A 21,872-nucleotide genomic window follows, 5' to 3' on the forward strand; every position below is an offset into this window, starting at 1 on the left:
AGCTTTTATATTAAAAGAAAATCCAAATAGACAACATGTAGTCTTGGGGTGATGGGCAGGTTTGAGCTCTCAAGCATTCAAACATTGAGTTCTCCCCATTGTGTGGAGAGGCCAGTAGCTTCCCTATGTAAAGGAAGGAAGAATTGTCCTAGGCCGGACTCCCAGCAGCCAGTTTTAGTGCAGCGTGGAAGGGACCCAGGAGTAAATATTCATCCACCTGCCCTTTTGGGGAAGGTGTGTAACAGTTGGAGGGGAAGATCCTAGAAATAGGAAGGAAGAAAGTACCACTTAAAAACTTCTGTTCCTTCCCTTCTACGCTACCTCTTGCTCACCTCCCTTCATAGAGCACAGGCCTGGAGCCCAGCTCAAAAGACTCTACCAATGGTAGCCTATAATTAGCCATTAGGAAGCAGACAAAAGTTTCCTGGGTGACTGTTTCCCAGAAAAGTTTTTTTTTTTTGCTTTCCTTCCTGTGATGATATGTCTGGCCTAGGCTGGTCTCCTGTCTGAGGAGTTAGTAGCGACTACCCAGTTATCTGATCTAAAACCTGACAGTAAAAGGCCAGTTTTTAATCCCTGCGTTAAAAATCAGTTGCTCTCTAGAAGAAGAAACATGTCTGTCTGCAACACAAAGACCTGTCCTCTACCTGGTCTCGGACTGGGTAAAAGACAGGAACCCTAGACTCCACTTGGTGCCCCCTCACAACAGCACAGCTGAAATCAATGACTCACTGCATGGGGAATTGCGAACCTGGCTCAGTGTTACCCGATTGGATGATTCTTGACCGTTGGCGAAACAGCCTTTTATCTCATCTCCAATATTTTTATAAGTAATAAATGAAAGTGTTCAAAGAAAATTGAAAAAAAACAGAATTTTTTTTAATGTCCCTATGATTTTTCTCCTGGGTTTCTCACAGCAATGTCCTGGAGATAAATCTTTAATTCCTGGAGACTCCAGGACAATCCCGGAGGGTTAGCAACCCTAGGCAACAGGCACCCGTGAAACCATAAATTCCGTAGCCTAAGGGGAGATAACTAACCAAAAAAATAAATATTGAAAAATAGTCGTCACGCTAAAAAGGAAGAAGGTGGTGCTTTAAAAAATATTACAGTTGGCAAATCCATTTAGCTTGCAAAACTGTACATATGTTTTTCTTTTATGCTTGTGCCATAGCAGTGGAAGATGTTTGAATAATGTGCTTGGAGTGGTTGGGAGAGTGTAGAGTCATTGTGTGCTGGCACTGGACCAAGTGGCTTCCTGTAAGAGGAGGTTGAACTGCTGACACGTGTGGTGTGTACTACAGCAGGCTGAGGGAGGGAGGGGAGGGACTCCAATAATTACTGTATTTGTCATACTGAAAGTACAAGGGATTCCTGCTGTCATGTGAGCCAGGAGGAGGAGCCTGGGCTACTTAAAAAGGAAATGCAGCCTTTAGAAAGGCCTGCTGTTTCTGTGCGATTTCTCTGACTGCTGACAATGGCCTTTTTCAGTTTTAAGTGTGTTTTATTGAGCTTCCCCGAATGGTGCAATAGATTATGGCACCGTTTAGTGCAGTACTGAGCAAGGTTCAATCCCAGGTCTGTATTAAGCCAGCTTCAGCTGGGCTAGGTAGTGGAAACTCTGCCAGGGTTCCTGCTTTTGATTGCTACCTGCTTTGGACCTCTGTTGAGAACAGGATGAGGCAGACTTGGCACCGATGGCCCTGTGCATGAATGGCATATGTGTGAGGAATGGCCAGTTAGGTCAAATACTTGAGACATGTCGATGCTTGTGGAAGCATATCCCTTCATAAGAAAGAACTTGCATATGAACAGTGCCTTCCATGTCCTGCGGAAGCTCCAAAGCACTTTTTAGCCAATAAATTATTTTTGAATTATGGTCACCATTTTGCAGGTAAACATGGCAGCACAGCAAGCTCCCACAAACAGCAAGGAAAAGAATAACCAATTAATCTGTTTTTGATGGATAATGGTTGGCCAGGACACAAGGAGAACTCCCCTGTTCTTCTTTGAATAGTGCAATGGGGTCTTTTACATGTGAGCAGGCAGACAATGTCTCAGTTTAACATTTCATCCGAAAGACCGTACCTCCGACAATGCTGCACTCCTCTCAGTACATCACTGAAATGTCAATCTAGATTAGGTGTGCAAGTTCTGGAGTAGGGCTAGAACCTTCTGATTCTGAGTCAAGATTGCCACCACTGAGCCAAGGCTGACTAAAGTATATGTTCAGTGTTCAAACAAGTGGATTTGAGGGGGGAAGGTTTCATTCTCATAAGGACCAAAGGATTCTGAAAGGGTTCAAAGAGGAGTGATCAAGAGGATTCCAGGCCTCAGGAGATTAAGTTGTAAAAAAACAAGGCAACTTAACATTTTGGAGAAAAGACTGAGGGGGTGACAATAAAGGACTTCAAAATCGTGAAACGTATTTGAGGGGGGAAATAAAAAAAAAAGTGTTTATTTCGGACAACAACACCAAATTCACAAGCTTCGAGCAAGACTAAAGTTTGGAAACCTTCTTCCCCCCTTTCGCCCCGCCACACCAGGATAGAGGGGGTGTGGAACAATGTCCCAGAATTAGGGTAGTTGAATCCGGCTCCATCAACACCTTTTAAAAAGGAGAATTAATATCTGTTGAGAATGGGATTGAAGGTTCCCAAAATATTGAGCAACACTGTTTGATTTTTTTTTTCAGGAAAGGTCAGGCAAGGAAATTAGTTTTCCCTAAAGTAGGGTATCAACATTTGATATGTGAAGTCCATGATAGAATGATCAGACATGGACTCTGGATGGACAGGGCTTGAGGGGCTGAATGGATTTTATTATGTTCTTAAAGCCTGGTTGAGGGATAAATACTGACGAGTACTGTTTTTAAGAACTTGTAACTGGACAAATACTTTCATCATTCTTCTGAAATTATCCCATTTATGCTGATCAAAATTGGTGAGAGAGTGGGGAGAACTGCTAAGTTTTAGAAGTTTATTTTTGTGAAGTTATAACAGGCTCTGAACTTCAGTTAATTATATCTGGGAGATAGATGAGTGTGTCAAATGGTTAGGTTCTCACAGGACGTCACACTTCAGTAATGTTGTTTGAAACCCTGTCAGACTTTGGACATCTTCTGGACATGTAGGAGGTACTCACAATTGTTGTTGATATTGTTAATGTGTATGATGAAGAAAGCCAGTGAACAGAGAATAAAGCCACTTGGTGTGATTACAAGACAGTATCATAATCCAAGGGGTTTGGAAGAGGCCAAGAATTGGGAGATGAAAGCATCAGCAGTTAGCAAGCTCATATTAACCCAACCCCCGCTTTCCTAAGATTAGATCACAGCCTTGAAATTGCCCTGTAGTATCTTGTTTTTGAGATGTATACTGTTTTTATTTGACTGGGGATTTTATTTGGTTTCAATGCCTGCGGCAGCTGCTGCTGCACTCCGTGTTCTCGAAGTGTGCTGACACCCACTCGGGATTGTGGCATCACTGCAGCAGGTTTATTTATAAATGATATGAAGCTGGGAAAATTTTTGTGTCAAGTTTGTATTCTGAATCCTTATTGTAGAAATGTGGAAGAGTTGAGCATTATCTCACTCTGATGTTTGTAATAAGTAAACTTTAAATCAGATATGCCACGTGAATCCGAGTCTGTTGTATTCTTCTGAATACAATTTGACGCTTTCAGTTGAAGATCCCAAATGGTTTACTGTCTTTCCCCCTCCCACTGTCCAATTATCTCCCCTCCTTTCCTGAAGGCACTGATTCATGCTGGCTTTTTGTACTCTCACCTCAGATGTAACCCTAGACGGTGAGTTTCAGCAGGCTGTTTGACTGGGGGGGGTTATCGAAGTTGAGCTTGATCTTGCCCTTAGCCTGCATCGATGCTTATACATCAGGGCAGCATCAGAATTGGGAATCCCGGCCAGTAGGTACTTGTTTCAGTCTGCAAGAGAAAAAAAAAATCATAGCTTTAAGTGAAAGTTCTGTCATGTTTCTGGGTTTTTGCGCTAGATATTTTCTCAGGTTCAGCATTTCCAGTCAACCCCAATAATTGCACCTCGTGTCCCTTACAGTCCAGAGTGCAACCAACCCAAAAACTGACCGGTCCCATTCAAAACTGGATGGGCAGACATCCTTGCATGTGTGTATCTGGGAGACCGTAGCTTTGTGTAGTGCTGGGGTTTGAACCTATGACAGTAGTGATGTGGACTTTGAGGTCAGGCAATAATTAGCTTTTTGAAAATTGTAATTATACCAAGACAGCAGGAGTAAACATGCGACATGAAGCCATCAAACAGCCCATCTGTTAGGGCAACAGATGGAGGTCCCTTGGATTCTAATTTTACCATTCAGCTCTATCTTTCCTTAAATTAATAGTCAGCCATGCAGTGTTTTTTTAAAACTAGTTTAACAGCACTCGTAACATTTATCACCCTTGATTACTGACTCCACTGCAGTGAGCTGTAATCTTTCGAGTCCATAAGCTAGATGTCAAGCCATGTTGTCTTGTGAAACTTTTCAACTGAATGTAATGGAAGTTTGGGAACACTTCCAAAATCCAGAAACGTAGATACACGTTTCTACAGTTTGTTATCTGTGACTCCTTGAATTTCCTAAATTTCAGGATGAATTCAAGTTTTATCTCAATCCCTGACAATATTGAGTACTGTCTCCATTCACTGCTTACCAAGACCTGGCGCTGTGAGAGCTCCATTAGATGATCTGGTTTCAATCATTCATTGTGTGCATCATTGTATCGAGATTGAACATGAAGCTTTAGGTCTGTTTTATTTTTGAATGGCCTTTTTTTTAAAAAAAGAAACTTGCCTATTGCTGTGTTTTGTGTATTGAACAAGCTTTAAAAAGTTCAACCATTGCATGGCTTCGCCCAGTGGCTCAGTAAATCATGCCAAACAGACCAGGAAGGCCCTAGATTCGATCCCCGGGAGTTAGCTGATCTCAGAAAAAGTGACTGCAGGGACATTATCACGGTTTAAGGAAGGGAAAATTTGCCAAGACTCCTGTTCCGATTGCTATCTGGTGATTCCTGCTGGAAAGTACACGTGTTTGGATGTTGGGTGAACACATAGTTGGGCTTATCTTGTGATGATCTCCCCAGACCGGTCGAATATCCTGCCGACCCTCTCTGCCTATGCTTGCATATAAAGAAGGACCACTTGGGCATAGTACAGAGAGTAGCCAGTGCCTGTCCGGTGCCATTTTTCGAATGAGACGTTAAACCAAGGCTCCTTCTACCTGCTCAAGTGGATGTAAAAGATCCCATGGCGACGTTGGAGTCCCAGCCAACATTCCTCACTCAACCAAATCCACCAAAAACAGATTATCTGGCTGTTCATTTGCTGTTTGTGAGATCTAGCTGCTGTGCTTACCCAAATGACAACAGTAATTGCACTTCAAAAAGTAATTCACTGGTTGTAGCATGCATTGGGACGTCCTGAGGAAATGATACAGTGCTGTACAAATACAAGTTCTTTCATAGATTGCATAGAATTACATAGAATTTACAGAACAGAAACAGGCCATTCGGCCAAACTGGTTGATGCTCCACATGAGCCTCCTCCCACTCCTCTTCATCTAACCCTATCAGCATATCCTTCTATTTCTTTCTCCCTCGTGTACTTATCTAGCTTCCCCTTAAATATATCGATGTTATTCATCTCAACTAGTCCTTGTGGTAGCGAGTTCCACTCTAATCACTCTCCGAGTAAAGAAGTTTCTCCCGAATTCCTTATTGGATTTATCTTATATTTATGACCCCTAGTTTTAGACTCTCCCATAAGTGGAAACATCTTCTCTATGTCTACCCTGTCGAACCCTTCATAAATTTAAAGACCTCTATCAGGTCTTTAGAAACAAGTTAGCAGCTTCAGGAGAGGAGGAGTAAAAATTGGAGTGTTTTTATTTTTAAAAATATATTTTACTGTTTCAAATTTAAACCCATCACCTAACTGACTTCCTTGCATGACAATATGGGCCAAGGCCCATTTAACTTTCTCTGGGAGCTGTGATTTTATTTCTTACAAATAAAACAAAGTGCTTTTTTTTGTTTTAAATTGACTTTTGGTTAGCGCTGTAGGGATTTCTGAGTCAGCCTAATTGCCCATGTACTTCTGTTTTTTTACTGTTCTACATCTAGGACATGAAGATAAGAGAGCTTTGTTGGTGTTGATGATTGCATAATGCAGTAATTCTCTTTGCATCTAAATTGAGGCAAAACCTGTACAAATATTTTGTTTTTGTCCTTGGAACACTGGGATTTTTCTTCTCTTCCGAATTATCAATACAAGGACAGTGTTTAATGTTCACTAGCTATGCCCATGGACCAGTGGGTAGTGGTAGGGGTGTCATAGTAGGCCTTAATGCCTTGAGTTAGGGAGGACGAAATCAACTAAAATTCCCATTACAGACCTCTATCCAGCGATCGCTGCTGGAAGTGTGTACGTGTTGTTATAAATTGGATAGCTAGGTGGTGAAGGATAGAATACTAGAGCCTGGCCTTCAGTTGCTTTCAAGTCTTTGGGCAGGGCAGCCGTGAGGAAGAGTTTATTGAGTGTATTAGGGATGGATTTCTTGAGCAGTATGTAACTGATCCGACAAGGGGGCAAGCAACCTTGGACCTGGTCCTGTGTAATGAGCCAGGATTAATTAATAATGTCCTAGTTAAGGATCCCCTTGGAATGAGTGACCATAACATGGTTACATTCCATATCCAATTAGAGGGTGAGAAGGTTGGTTCTCAAACAAGCGTACTGAGCTTGAATAAAGGAGACTATGATGGTATGAGAGCGGAATTGATTAAAGTGGACTGGGAAAATAGATTAAAGGGTAAGACGGTACATGAGCAGTGGTGTTCATTCAAGGAGTTATTTTACAACTTTCAAAAAATATATATTCCACTGAGGAAAAAAGGGTGTAAAAGAAATGACAGCCATCTGTGGCTAAGTAAAGAAATTAAGGATAGTATCCAACTAAAAACAAGGACATATAAGGTAGCCAAACTTAGTGGGAGGGTAGGAGATTGGGAAGTCTTCAAAAGACAGCAAAAAATAACTAAAGGATTGATTAAGAAAGGGAAGATAGATTATGAAAATAAATTAGCAAAAAATATAAAAACAGATAGCAAGAGTTTCTACAGTTATATAAAAAGAAAAAGGGTGGCTAAGGCAAACGTAGGTCCCTTCGAGGATGAGACTGGGAAATTAATGGTGGGAAACATGGAGATGGCAAAAATGCTGAACAAATATTTTGTTTCAGTCTTTACGGTAGAGGACACTAAGAATATCCCAACACTGGACAAACAGGGGGCTCTAGGGGGGGAGGAGCTAAATACGATTAAAATCACTAAGGAATTTGTACTCAGTAAATTAATGGGACTCAAGGCGGATAAATCCCCTGGACCTGATGGCTTACATCCTAGGGTCTTGAGGGAAGTGGCAGTAGGGATTGTGGATGCTTTGGTAATAATTTTCCAAAATTCTCTGGACTCAGCAAAGGTCCCGGCAGATTGGAAAACTGCTAATGTAACACCCTTATTTAAAAAGGGTAGTAGGCAGAAGGCTGGAAATTATAGACCAGTTAGCCTAACATCTGTGGTGGGTAAAATTTTGGAGACTATTATTAAGGAGACAGTAGCAGAACATTTGGATAAACATAATTTAATAGGACAAAATCAGCATGGCTTTACGAAGGGGAAGTCATGTCTGGCAAATTTGCTTGAGTTCTTTGAGGACATAACGTACAGGGTGGATAAAGGGGAACCAGTGGATCTGGGGGTCCGAGTGCAAGAAAATCAAAGTGTATTTAGACTTCCAGAAGGCATTCGACAAGGTGCCACATAAAAGATTATTGCTCAAGATAAAGAATCACTGGATTGGGGGTAATATTCTGGCATGGGTGGAGGATTGGTTATCTAACAGGAAGCAGAGAGTTGGGATAAATGGTTCATTCTTGGACTGGCAACTAGTAGCCAGTGGTGTTCCACAGGGGTCGGTGCTGGGTTCCCAACTCTTTACAATCTATATTAACGATTTGGAGGAGGGGACCGAGTGTAAGATATCAAAGTTTGGGAGGGAAAGTGGAGAGTGAGGAGGACATAAAAAACCTACAAGGGGATATAGACAGGCTGGGTGAGTGGGCAGAGATTTGGCAGATGCAATACAATATAATATTGGAAAATGTGAGGTTATGCACTTTGGCAGGAAAAATCAGAGAGCAAGTTATTATCTTAATGGCGTGAAACTGGAAAGTACTGCAGTAGAAAGGGATCTGGGGGTCCTAGTGCAAGAAAATCAAAAAGTGAGTATGCTGGTGCAGCAGGTGATCAAGAAGACCAACGGAATGTTGGCTTTTATTGCTCAGGGGATAGAATATAAAAATAGGGAGGTATTGCTGCAGTTATATAAGGTATTGGTGAGACCGCACCTGGAATACTGCATACAGTTTTGGTGTCCATACTTAAGAAAAGACATACTTGCTCTCGAGGCAGTACAAAGAAGGTTCACTCGGTTAATCCTGGGGATGAGGGGGCGGACATATGAGGCGAGGTTGAGTAGATTGGGACTCTACTCATTGGAGTTCAGAAGAATGAGAGACGATCTTATTGAAACATATAAGATTGTGAAGGGGCTTGATCGGGTGGATGCGGTAAGGATGTTCCCAAGGATGGGTGAAACTGGAACTAGGGGGCATAATCTTAGAATAAGGGGCTGCTCTTTCAAAACTGAGATGAGGAGAAACTTCTTCACTCAGAGGGTGGTAGGTCTGTGGAATTTGCTGCCCCAGGAAGCTGTGGAAGCTACATCATTAAATAAATTTAAAACAGAAATAGACAGTTTCCTAGAAGTAAAGGGAATTAGGGGTTATGGGGAGCGGGCAGGAAATTGGACATGAATTTAGATTTGAGGTTAGGATCAGATCAGCCATGATCTTATTTTATGGCGGAGCAGGCTCGAGGGGCCGATTGGCCTACTCCTGCTCCTATTTCTTATGTTCTTTATTCAACATTGCACATTGTGCACCCCCTAGATAAGCTCCCTCCTATAAATGGATACAAGAGAGTCCCCAATTGATACCCACCACCTGAATACAATTAACACTAATTGATATAAATCACATGGATACAATTAACACGTGTGGACGTTAAGTGGAGACAAGGTCAGACTTATTTGCGATAGCTCCCAGCATAAGAATACCCTGCTGATATTCGCTGTCTAGACTCACATGAATATTGGGTGCATGGGTGAGGTACTGGTGGGTGATTGGTGCCTGTGGAAAAGTACCCTGCCAAGGAGTCTACACCATCATGATTAGGAGGTGTTAGATATAACATCAATAATAAAAAAAACACATCATTCTACAAAGAGAAATGGTAAATTGAAGCTTCAGTTATTTTTCCATTGGTTTAAGTATTCACCTTTGGTCCTCCACTGGAACATGGACATTGTGTGTGTATGTGTATTTGTGGGAGAAATGAAGCAAGTTATACCAGCCTGTAAATGCCCTGCTCGAGTCATCCAAAGCAGCTTGCTGCTTAGTTAAAAACTGACACTTGGGATTCTAGTGCCATTTCTGAACTTGTCTGATATCCATATATTTCTTATAATTAGGATTTTTTTTTCTAACTGGGCAATCATTTTGAAATGACTATCAATTTTTGTTTAAGTAAATTTTTATAAAAATAATTGAAGCTATAACTTACTGTTTCTCAGTTTGGTTATGCTGTCTTAGTACAGATTAAATGCAGTGTCTCAAATTACTACAAATTATTTTTTAAAGTTTTCATGCCAGCTTCTGTCGCTGCCCCTCCTGTCCTGAAGATGTTGAATCCTTGCTGGTCACCCTCCAGTGCCCTGCCCCAGTGGACATTATCCACAATCCCAGCGACACTAATCAAAATCCCTCAGGACCCGTAAACCATCTCTGGCCAACAGGGGTTGGGCAGGTGACCTAGTACCGACCACTGGGAGGTCCACAAGTGATGCTGAAGGTGGACTATCCTCTCTCTCTATAAGGAAGCCTTCTGATTTACGCTCCCAATACCTTCTGGTACCAACATGGCTGAGAGCAGTAACCCATCCTGTGGGGAGAACTCATTGTGATTCAGTATCCTTGTGATTGCAGCATGCTGCCCCTGAAAAAAGTGCTTTTCATTGCTGTGACTGAGCTGTACTTTGATGGGAACGTGACTGCATTGGCTCTTTGTAGGGAACTTGTGTGAGGAGATGTCAGCACAAGAACAGTGTGAAAGAAAAATGAGACAGCAAGAAGAACTGGTAATAAAGCAGTGGATATGTGTTGAGATGCAGAGTGATTTTTTAAAAAAAATGAATAGGTCATAGCTTCTTTACAATGGTGTAAACTACCATCACGCAGAGGGAGCACACAGATTGTGCAGAAGATGCCAATCAATAATAGCAGCAAAAATAATTAGAGCCTAAAGTAGAAACTCTAATTACAGTTAATGAATGTGTGTGTTAGGTTGTATTGGAGGACAGCACTTTGGTTGAAATATTCAACCTGCAGTCTCTTCCCTCAATTAAGCTGCAGGTCTTCGATTATAGCTGAAGTGGGCAACCACTTGTTGCTCATAGCATTTCAAAAGGGCAGTGTTGTGATTGGTGACATTCAGGCTTGGTTTAAAGATGATATCATGAGACGCTGAAACAAACATGTTGGGTGTCAGCTAGTCGCATGCTTCAGAGTGCTAGGGGCAACAAGGCATTGCTTTTCACACTGGTCCACAAACCTCCCCGGGGGAATGCCTGAGACCCTCACAATTACTGTCTGTCCTCAAGTACAATCTCTAAAGAATTCGGTATTCTAATTTTTTTCCATATTTATTGACTTACTGGCATCTTATACCTGTTGACATACACTAATTTAAAAAAACATTTTTCAATGATGGTGCTACTTTCCTTTGGGTAGCAGGCAGTGCCTTCCAGGGGGTATCTGGCGGAGTGCCATTATTTGCAGAGGCTCCCCTACAGAAAAGATTTGAAAACCACTGCAATAGAGAATTCCTTGCTGATCTGAAAGAAAGGGGGAGGGAGGTGAAAACTTTTTTTCAAGAAATGCATGGAGTAAATTCAATTTTGAATAAATGCCGTGAAATTGTGATTGAATAATAATAATAACGAGCTGTGGGTTGTATTGTACTGGGGAGAGGAGGATAGCAACCCAGAGGGTGAAAGTCCTGATTTTATTTTCACAGCTTTGTCTACGAAAGTTAATGACAGGAAAAATTCCTTCTGCCCCCTTGCACACTCTCGCTCTCACTCTCACTCTGGAAGGATTCAACCTGTAACTCTGCCCTTCAGATTGACCTGATTGTCTTCAGTTCACTAGTGCGGTTGCCTGTTGACTGACCCATGTTCTGATTAGCTCCTGTTGAGCCCTCCTTTATCCTCTGTTAAGGATATCGTGATGTGATTAAAGGATGTGTTTTTTTTATGGGGGGGGGGGGGTTGACTATTCCATTAAAAAGCTTGCTGACCTGTTGGGTTAATGAGAACCTGCTGTTGCTGACCATTGTGAGAATTACATTTGGTTCCTGGGAATTCCTGGCAATTGGTTTGGTGGCTAGACAGCTTTTATAGGTAACCCCTCCAGTTCTACCATGTACATTACAAAATGTGCCCTCTTCCATCAAATGATTTTAACTTGTTAAACTATTTGCAGGCAGACTCAAGTTTTTTTTTAACACATTCTGCAAAAAAGGAGCTATATTTGTAAGCAAGGGAAGTAACCTTGGTGTTTTGGGGTTTATTTGTACACTGGCATCAACTGGTGTTGAGCCTGGTGTTGCAAACAGTTGGTCCTGCAGGACACACTAAGGCCTAAATGAGAGGCAGCGTAAAAGTGAGTTGCTCTTGCTTGTGTTTATTCTTCCTTTTTCTCACCCATCTGGTTCCTGGGCAGCGATATCAAATGTTGCTGAAAGAGACCGCTGCTAAAAGGCAGATAAGAGCAGATAGAAGTGACTCTTCCTCCAAAACTTATCATTCATTCCTCCTTGGATAGGAGGGAGCATCCTTAGCTTCTGTCTGTCCTCCCGTTTGCACACCACGAAGATGAAAAACTCACTCTGTGAGGGAATTGAGGGCTCAGTACTAGTCTGTAATGCATTGCCACACCATCACACTGTGTTCCAATGCTGTCACCTTTGTAAATTAAAGTTCCTGTTACTTGGCTCATTTGGCAGCTCTGTCCACCACTGGTTCAGACGTAATCTGGGCTGACAGGCCAGTGCGCACTGAAGGAAGACTACATCTTTCAGATGAGATATTAAACAGAGGACCTATCCACCAGTTCAGGGAGACATTAATACCTGTAGAGTTGGTATTCTGGAAGTATGAGTTCAAATGGGCTGAAGGGCCTTCTTCATCTGAACCTATCTTATGATTTGTTGCTTTTATTCCTTTTTGAATAACCACATCTTAGGACCTTTCCCATCCATTTGTTTCCAGACTTTAAAAAGGAAAGAGAAAGAATATGAGCACGAGATGGAGCGCCTTGCAAGAGAGAAAATTGCCACTCAGCAGCGATTATCAGATCTGAAGAATGAACTGAGCCAATGGATGGATACTCTTGAAGTGGATCGCATCCTCCGCCAAACCGTGCAGCCGGAGGACGACCAGGCTTCTACCTCAACCGCATCCGGTAAGACTTTGCAAAGCCGTTAAAATAAACTTTGTTTCCTGTCCAAGTAGCTTAACTGAGCAATTTATCTATAACCAGTTAGTTACCAGATCGGCTATTGAGGAACCTGATATTACATACCTTGCAATTTCTAGTATTTGAAATTAGGTGCGGAAACTTTCCTTGTGGGTTGTTATACAGCAGTGCTACTAAGTTCTTCTGGCAAAGGCTAGTGATTTGCTGAATAACCACTCTCAGCAATGCTGAAACCTGTTTCACTATGGAGTGACAGGATATGGTTTGCATCTGCAGTTCCCCAGAAAGTGAGTTCCTGATGGTACATTCCACGGTTTCATGCTCCCAGAGGGTAAGTCGTTCTTGGCGGGAGTGTGGGTTGGAGATGGGGCTGCAACATTGTAGGCCCAATTCTCCAAACATTCGTCCTGCTGGATCACAGGAGCAGGGAATTTACTGTCTAATTAGCCATGCTGCTGTAGGCAGTCGACAAACAAAAGCTAGGAACTTCCTCACAGGAAGAGGAGAAATAGCCTACCAGATCAATCGTTCGATTTTAATAAACCCCTTTCACTTACTGTATGGAATCCACAGAATTACATAGAATTCACAGCACAGAAACAGGCCATTCGGTCCAACTGGTCCGTGCCGGTGTTTATGCTCCACGCAAGCCTCCTTCCACCCTACTTCATCTCATCCTTTCTGCATATCTTTCCAGCCTTGGCTTCCAAAAATATTCCTTTCCCTTTTCCTGGCAAGTAATAACGCTGAATTCAAGCTCAATCAACACCCCCACAGGCCACAAAGGGAAGCCAAGTGGCAAATGAAGCAGCAAGTCTACTGAGGGCCATGGTTGAAGAGGAAGCAGGCCACCGGTGGCTCCTGCACCATTTAATGAGCACTGCTGGGAGACAGAGATTGCTTTGGCTCTTGCAGACATTTCCCAAAAACTGAAAATTGCAGAGGAATCTGTTGTGAATTCAGCCTTCCAACACATGACCCAACACATTGATTAGGTTTGTGCCCTCTTGGTGAGGATCAAAGATCACTTGATATTTTTAAAAAAACAGGAAGATTTTGAGAGATGGTGGGGAGGGGGCAGAAGAGTAGAATTCGAGAGATGGAGGGGAGAGAGGAATTGCCCTGATTCTGTAAATATAGTACAGCTGGATTTCTCCTTTTTAATGGCATGTTGTGCCTTTGTGGAGATCACCATGACAACCAGCTTGGATGACTTGGAAACAGTAGAAGTTTTGTAAATGAGTTTTCTGAAAGGTTATTAGTATATTGTGGTGCAATTGTGCAACTCTTGTTTGCTTACAGGGTAGAAAAACGTTTTCAGCTCCATTAAAATGGAAAGCATGGCTCTGAGATTTATTTATGCATTGCCTATTTATGCACTGCCTATTTTGTTACATAAACTAATTGTGCTCTATCTGTCTGTTTTCAGTGGAGTGTCTCACTGTTACTCATTATAAAATCTTGGAAGTGAATTATTATTCCTCAAGTTTGATTTCATACTTAATGAATCGGTAATTGCATACTGGATATTTTTTTCCATTTCTCCCCTCCTCTCTCTGAAAGTATTAAATCACGATGATTGAGTCCAGTTTCTGCCAAGCGATTTGGTGGGCGAAATATTGCAGCTGCTTCCAATCCTGGACCATGGCTGACGTCCACACCGGCATATTTTCCAGAGGCAGAACACTGCCCTCTTTCTCCCCGCCCTCCCCCCCGCAGTCTGTGCTGAGGTAGCTCTTCACAGTTGGCGTGAATCTTGGGTTAGGGAGGTGAAAACGCTGTAACGTTCCTGATCGCTACACAGTGACCTACTGCTAAAAGTGCATACCAGGCAAGGCCAGGACTATGGTGCACCACAGGGTGCCGTTGTCTCACGACACTCTGTGCCTATAGACTCTCGGCTGAAGAAAGATCACTTGGGTGAGGTGCCAGCCAGCGACTGGTGTGCTCCAACAATAGTCTTCAGGAGATGAGGGCTGAAAATTGGTGTGGGGTTGGTGGAAACGAGCTTTACTCTTGATGAAAATGTGTCACTTTACCATTTGTCTCTTTTTTTTTTAATATCCATTTCAGAGGGTGAAGACAATATCGACGACGATATTGAAGATATGAGGCCCATAAACTCTCTACCAAAAACACCTCACCGCTCGCACCATGAATTGCTTAAGGCTGTATCTTCTTCCGCTATTACTCACCAGTCATCGTTGTTGCCTCAGCATTTGTCTGTCCAGCAGAAGCAGCCTCAAACCCAGGCACAAGTGCAAATCCAGCCCCAGGCTTTGATTCAGTCTCAGACGATAGTGCCAGCACAGACTCACATTGTGACTGCGGCGACAATGCAGCCAACGGTTATTGCCCATGCTGCACCTGCTTCCCATGCATCGGTGATTCACACAGCTGTCAATCATGTGATTCAAGCTTCTCAAGCAAATCACATTGCTCATATTGCACCTTCGACCTCCAGCTCTGTCCAGCTGACCACTGCTGCTCAACCTATTGGCCACATCACTGTGCACCCAGCCACCTTAAGCCATATGGCTCACCTTGGTCAGCAGCTGCCCACTATCTATCCACAGCCAATGACGGTGAACCAGCCGGTCGTGAGCCACCTCACGCACACCATCACCCACCAGCAAGTAAACGGCAACGCACCTGTTGGCCAACAGGCCGTTGTGACAAAACAAGCTGTGGGCCCTCAAGTCGTGCACCAGCAGATAGTGGGCCAGACTGTCCTGAACCCTGTCACTATGGTGACCATGCCATCGTTTCCTGTGAGCACTTTGAAGCTGGCCTGAACTTGAGGAACACAGAGCCCCGAGAAAGCAGTAATTTAAAAGACCATTTTTCCTTGGTTCTCCAATACATTCCTGACAACAAGTTGCAGGCAAGGGAAGGAAAGGTGGCTTTGGAAAACATCAAACGGAAAGAGTTGGCACAGTAAGAACCATCCAAAGCTGTCACCAAGCTGGCAGTGGGAAAGGAATACGCACTGCACAAAATAAACTGCTAATCAGAGCAAACCTGAATGACAGCTGTCCTTAGTGACCTTTGTGTGTGTGTGTGTGTGTGTGTGTGTTTTTTGTAATTGGTGAATTTAAAAAGGTGTTAGCAAGAAATTAATTTTTTTTTCCTCCCTTCCCCACCCCTTCATGTGTTGCTTCTCTCCAGGTAAGAATTGCTGGACTGTTGTCACCGTGATCGGACAGAGGGTTTAAAAAAAAGAGAGAAATTATGCAAACGAAGGCCTTAGTGGAGTTGAGCTTCACTGGATAGTGTTGATAAACCAAGTTAAATTAACGGAAAGAAGATGTTTAATCATGCCCTTGTGTTTGCGTGTGTGTATGTGAATCGAAAGCCGATGGTCTGCTGGACCAGGCCGGGAAGTATTGCAGGAGGCCCGAGACATAACCAAATTGTCTGCCCCCAGCTTATTTTTTTTTAAATTTACTTTGTGAGGACCAAATACAAAAATAAACTCATTGTTGTGGTCTTTATTTTAAATGCACCTTTTGGAAAGGTAATTGATTGGCTGCAAAAAAAAACCCCACACATTGTAACCGACTATAAAAAGTCTTGGGGAAGGTGAATAGACATTGGCTGGGGAAGGGGAGGAGAAGTTAACGATGTGCTGCGGTCCTGTTTGTAGCTGTGTCTATTGGACTGAGTGGCTTCCTGAGCTTAAAGTGAGTTTAAGTGTATGAACTGTCTAAGGCTGACATCATTACTGTGTGTACTATAAAGGCAGTGTCTGTCATATGGGGACCTTTTTTTAAAAAAAAAACCTTTTTTTTTTGCAATAAAGTTTTCTGCTTTCTTTGATTTAAGCTCAGAATGGGTCTGATTGATAAACCATAAATGGGTCTGATTGATAAACCATGAGGCTCAGGCTGAGATAGCACCCTCGCTAGATGGCTCCTTTTGAAGATCCTGCTTTGACGAGGTCTCCATGCTTAAGTATCTAGCGGTGTATTTTACTTTGTATGTACAGTTAGAGAAAAATTCTGTATCTAAGGTTTATAATGAAGCTTTGTTTTAAAAAAAAAAGTAATTTTTCTTTAACTTTACTCACATAGCAAAGTATACCCCCTAATTTTTTTATAAAATGTAAATAGATGTCTCAGGTATTTTCAGTGTGGTTCCAATCATGAGTTTCTCAGATTAATTTTTTTCTTATTTAAAAAAAATCATGTTGAAACTACTTGAAAATGTTGTGTCGTACACTAACCTAGTCTAAGAATGCATTGTAAAAGTTTAAAATCAGAGCTGGTTTTCTCAAAATTAATCTAATCTGAGCAACCTGAATCATGAGCCCATAATATTCTATTAATTCCAACGTTGCTGATTTCAGTTGTAAACTCTAGAAACGGGATCATAATATTGTTGAGGAAAGTTCAAGTGGAAGGATTAATAGTGTGACAGCTTTGATACCGTGATCAGCTTTTCCAGCGCTAACTCTGGCCCAGTTACTGCTGTTTAGTTTCTTTTCTGTAAGCAGTGTGTCGTGTACCAGATGCTTCACTTTACTTTTAAGTGCAGCATTTGCTCCAGTCAGTCACTGATTAGTTAGAAATATTAAAAGCCAGAATGGGATTCTATACTTACGGTGCAGGTTATTGTTGCAGTAGTAAACCAAAGCCTCCCAACCCCACTGTTCGCTTGTATGAAATGGTGATTTTTAAAAATATATATATAATATATATATATTAGGTGTACCTTTTTTAATTTCAGGGCATCTCTATTCACATTAACACCACAGATTTGTTTAGAAACGGTTCTCAGAATTTTTCTTTTTACATCTTTCATAGGATAATAACTTACCGGTGTGTTACAAGGTAGTGATCCAGCAAGAGGTTCAAATGAAGCAATGATCCTGAGAGTGAAACAGAGTAGTTTATTTGTGTTCTCTGAACTCCTTGCTGTGGCAGTATATTGTAATAATGTGTTGTTTTCCTGTATCATCCAGTCAAATAAAAGTACATATTTCTGCTCGGTCATGTGGTACAGTACTTTGGATCATGTGACGTGCTCCTGTGTGTTTTCTGCCCACTAACAGCGCTCAGTTCCAATATCTCCAATTTTTTTCAGTGTGTTTTTCTCCCTTCCAGTTCTCCCGCACCCCCACCCCTTTCTCTTGAAGGTGCTGATGCATTGCACCTGTGGCTGGCTGTTCAACTGTTGGGGAATCACAGCCCAGCCCAATTCTTCCCTCACCTTAACGACCACACACTTTTCAGATAACAATCAGGAGAGGGAATCCTGGCTGATTTTTTTTTTTTGCCTCCCTAATCCAGGAGTCTCGGCACAATGTGGGGATCAAACCTGGGACCTTCCATGGTGTGATGGCTCTTTACCACATCAGGAATTGCACTTATCCCACTAAACCTATGGTGGAGCTAGCCATCACCTTTTCTTAATCAACATGAATACTGCAGTTCATGCCTATACCCTAATCTCTGTATGTGTTGGCGAGCCTTTCTTTTCTATAATGCTATTGCTCTTGAGTTACTACCCATTGATATAATACACATACTATATTGTGGTAATGAGTGAGCTTCACAGTGTTCAGCCCTGATTCCTGGGAATGGCCTTAGTGCTGGGGTGCACTGTACTGCTCACCTGATGTTTCAGTGTTTGGTGGGTTGCAAGTGGGCCACTGTTTCCTAAATATTTTTATAATAAAATGTGGAGATATTCTGAACTGAAAAAAAAATATGTGCAAACTTGATTTGCACAGACCATGTACCCTCAGGATTGTACTGCTTATCAGAGCAGTCTGATAGATCATAACTCAAATAAAAGTAATGAAACTTTTTTTTGACTGTTTAATACGAGGATGCCTTGTGTATGTTATATAAATTTATTATATGTCTGTGTTAATGTTGAAAGGCACGTGTGTGGTTAACTTTCTGTAAATCTCCAGGGCATTAGAAATTAACCCATCAGGGACTGAAGACTTGTTATTTTCAGGGAGATTAATAATTTCCCCCCTTTTAAAAAAAAAAGAATTAACTTCTGTCGAGAGTTCTCAGCCACGGGAAAATATGAGCCAGGGTTCCCACTCCTGATCGCCATCCAGCAACTCGTGCTGTAGAGTGTAGTTTGTTCGTGTGTGTGTGTCTGTGTGTCTATGTCTGGTGAGGATAGGGTCCGGGTCTCCATGGTCTAACACTCCGCTGACACTTGCCGACTAGACTCTCACGTGAAGAAGGGCTCCTTGGGCGAGGTACTGAAGGGCACCCGCCCCTGAACCATTCCCAACAAGAGTCAACACCTTTTGAGAGAGATCAAAATTGGAGAGGGTGAAAGAATTGCATTTTATCAAACGCATTGGGCGGGGAAATAAGAATTCCACTGGTCCCTCTATGTAGCAACATTTTAATCGGCTTGTGAACATTTCCTCAGTTTGACATTTGAAATTATACATATTTGCTTCACAAACGCATTTACGATCTCAGTGGACTTTTTTTTTAACCTAAAAGTCAATAGAATTCATGGTCACTATTCACCCTATTGCCTAAGGGACAAATTAAAAAATTGAATCTGTGATTTGTAATGTCCTGATTGCAATGGGGGAAAATCCAATGAAATTTTCTTCTCTTGTAGAGACACTTATCTTAAAACAAAAGATTAATTTTGTTAATCCGATAAAGGAGGGTAGTGAGGAGACTGTTTAATAACAGCTATACCCCAAAAAGTTGTGTGAACTGGGCTGTAACTACAAAACTTACCGTTAAGTATAAAAGGAGCTCTGTTTCCATTATATTTGGCTTTTTACCCAAGTGGGACCCTTGCTGCTGTCCCAATTCATGTGTCCTGTGCCTACGCTCTCCGTATTTGGGTAAAGAGGCGTATGCCCCTTATAGAGAAAGAGGATGCACTTACTATCGGGCAAACAGAAACACTAGCTGCTTCTACTTTGCACTAAGAACCGTGTTGGTGGCACCAGCTCCTGATGTGCTGGTCCCGCGCAGCCTGGCTGCAACCTGAAAGTTAAACGTGCCGGAATTTGCTAACGACGCGGCCGGGAAGACCTGTTTTTTTTAAACCAGGTTACAAGCCGGCTGCGATGGGGAGCTAACGCAGCGAGGGCAGGTCTCACACTGTATGAAAGCAGCTTCTACCTGTGGTGGATTTCTCAGTAACTTGATTCGGAGGACTGTTGAGCACGGTGATGGGTTTTCGTGCGAGTCAGACACCAGGCTAACCAAAAAAAAAACCTGACTGGGACTCTTATCTGAAATAAAAGAAAGCAGAATAATTTCCCCCATTAGAGAGACATTACTTTTTTTTTTAATGTTTATGGTGAATGCCTTCACTGCAAGCTTTTGTTAAAAATATTGAGGGGGAAAAAAATGTTTAAAAAAAATCTTTTCCGTGAAGATTTTTGAAGTGTTTGAATGGACCAGGTGTGTGAAAAATATTAGTGGATTTTTGTATATAATGTATTTTTACTATTTAGCTGTAATATAATGGCTTTCATTCAAAAAAAATCTCAGTATCAATGTGTATAATATTCTCATATCCATCTATCAAGCAAGATGCACTTGCCTAAGATACTATAAAATAAAGATACACCTGCACTGACCTTCCGTCTGTTAGTTTGGTTCATTTCTGTCATGTGTGGATGTATGTTCGAATCTTGATACAGGGTTGGGCTTTTGTAATTTTTCCACCACCTCCCCAGTTTTGTTCAGTTTTCTCTCATTCAGAAGGCAGTGGCTTCTTGCTGGCTCAGTAAATTGTACAGTGGGAGGGGAGAAGAGAATTGCTCTTCTAGCCACTAAATCTAGCGACATTGTAAGAGGTCGTAGAGATGAGTGGGCTTCAGATTTCGCTAGAGACACCGACCAGAGGAAATCTGCACAAAATACGTTTACCGTGTTGCGAGACCCCAGGCAGATTTTATGATGGGCATTTGGCGCCCAGCGTTGCATGCCAGGAGCGCAGATAGGAATATTGCAAGAGGCGGTCAGCACGTCAGATTCACAACCTGCCTGATTTTCCTGCCCGTTGCACTTGATGGGCGCAAAATCGAGCGGGTTTGCAAAGCTGGCGCACTCACCTCACGGAATATTCCAAATAGTGCTGCACTGCAGTATCTGCTCCATAGTAACCAGAACACTCCCCCCCCCTGTGGTTGGTAGCTAAGACTTTTGAATGTAAATCTATGTAAATGTCACCATTGGGAATTAGACCAGATCCCACTTTTTACACCTGACGTCCGTGTAGAGTGCTGCCAGCTCGGGTATACCATGTTTTAGATATGGAGTAAAGTTCCCTCTACTCTGCCCCAACAACATACCTTAATCTAGGAGCTCACAAAATCGTTCCCTTCCTGTAGCAGTGTGACATTTCCATGTCCCATATGAACTTTCAATTGAATTGACAATTTGAGCTAAGTTATAAGCAATTTCTATTGTGTGGGATCCACACTGGGTTTAGACTGCTCCAAAATCACTTCAGTTTCGGACCCTTGCAGTTGGGTGGGAAAAGAGCCTTTCATCCTGAGGTGGATTTTAATCTACGAGAAGTGAAACAATATGCTGACCACTGTACCATCTGTATAAATGTAGGAGTGCTTTTTAATTATACATTGTAACCAATTGTTGGTAGCAGAATTATCATAATGATTCCACCACGAAGTTAAAGGCTTTGTCTTTTTCAATTGTTTATCTTTTTTTCGATGAACAAGTGTCTACTTCCAGTTCATGAATCCTTTTCACACAAGTGTAATTGTACTGGACAGCAAGACTCCTTATGACGGGTGGTCTAGATCTCTGCCATCTGAAGGTACAGGTAAGTCTGTGTCCCCCTCCATCTGCCTTTGTTACGGAATTACTTCAGAACTAAAGTGAATTTAAAATGTTTTCCCCAAATGGCTTAGTTGTAAAATACGCTGCCTAGTGTGGAACTGCCATACAGTCCGGTAAGGTGCTTGGTTCGATGTTGCGTTCGTGCAGCTATTGGGATCCAGGCTAAGGAAGAAGGTGAGGGGGAAATATCAGCCAGGGTTCCTTCTCCTGATTACTGCCCATTGAGTCCTGTGAGTGTATGTTGTTCAAATTAGAGCAAAAAAGAAAGAATTAATGACTTTGCATTTATATAGCACCTTTCACGTCCTCAGGACATCCCAAAATGCCTCGCAGCCAATGAAGTACTTTTGGAAGTGTAGTCACTGTT

At 42.2% G+C, this 21,872-nt stretch overlaps 1 protein-coding gene across 1 annotated transcript in view; it reads left to right on the forward strand.

Annotated features, from left to right (window-relative positions):
• The window catches only part of mnta (MAX network transcriptional repressor a), a 96,891-nt gene extending 76,625 nt beyond the window's left edge, over positions 1-20,266 (forward strand). Inside the window, exons 5-6 of the mRNA XM_068008354.1 lie at positions 12,485-12,677; positions 14,766-20,266. Coding sequence (XP_067864455.1) covers positions 12,485-12,677; positions 14,766-15,487 — 915 coding nt within the window. The 3' untranslated portion in view covers positions 15,488-20,266. The remainder of the gene's footprint in view (positions 1-12,484; positions 12,678-14,765) is intronic.
• The last annotated feature ends 1,606 nt before the right edge of the window (positions 20,267-21,872 follow it).

The sequence above is a fragment of the Heptranchias perlo genome, chromosome 28 (assembly GCF_035084215.1).
Source record: "Heptranchias perlo isolate sHepPer1 chromosome 28, sHepPer1.hap1, whole genome shotgun sequence".
Classification (NCBI taxonomy): Eukaryota; Metazoa; Chordata; class Chondrichthyes; order Hexanchiformes; family Hexanchidae; genus Heptranchias; species Heptranchias perlo.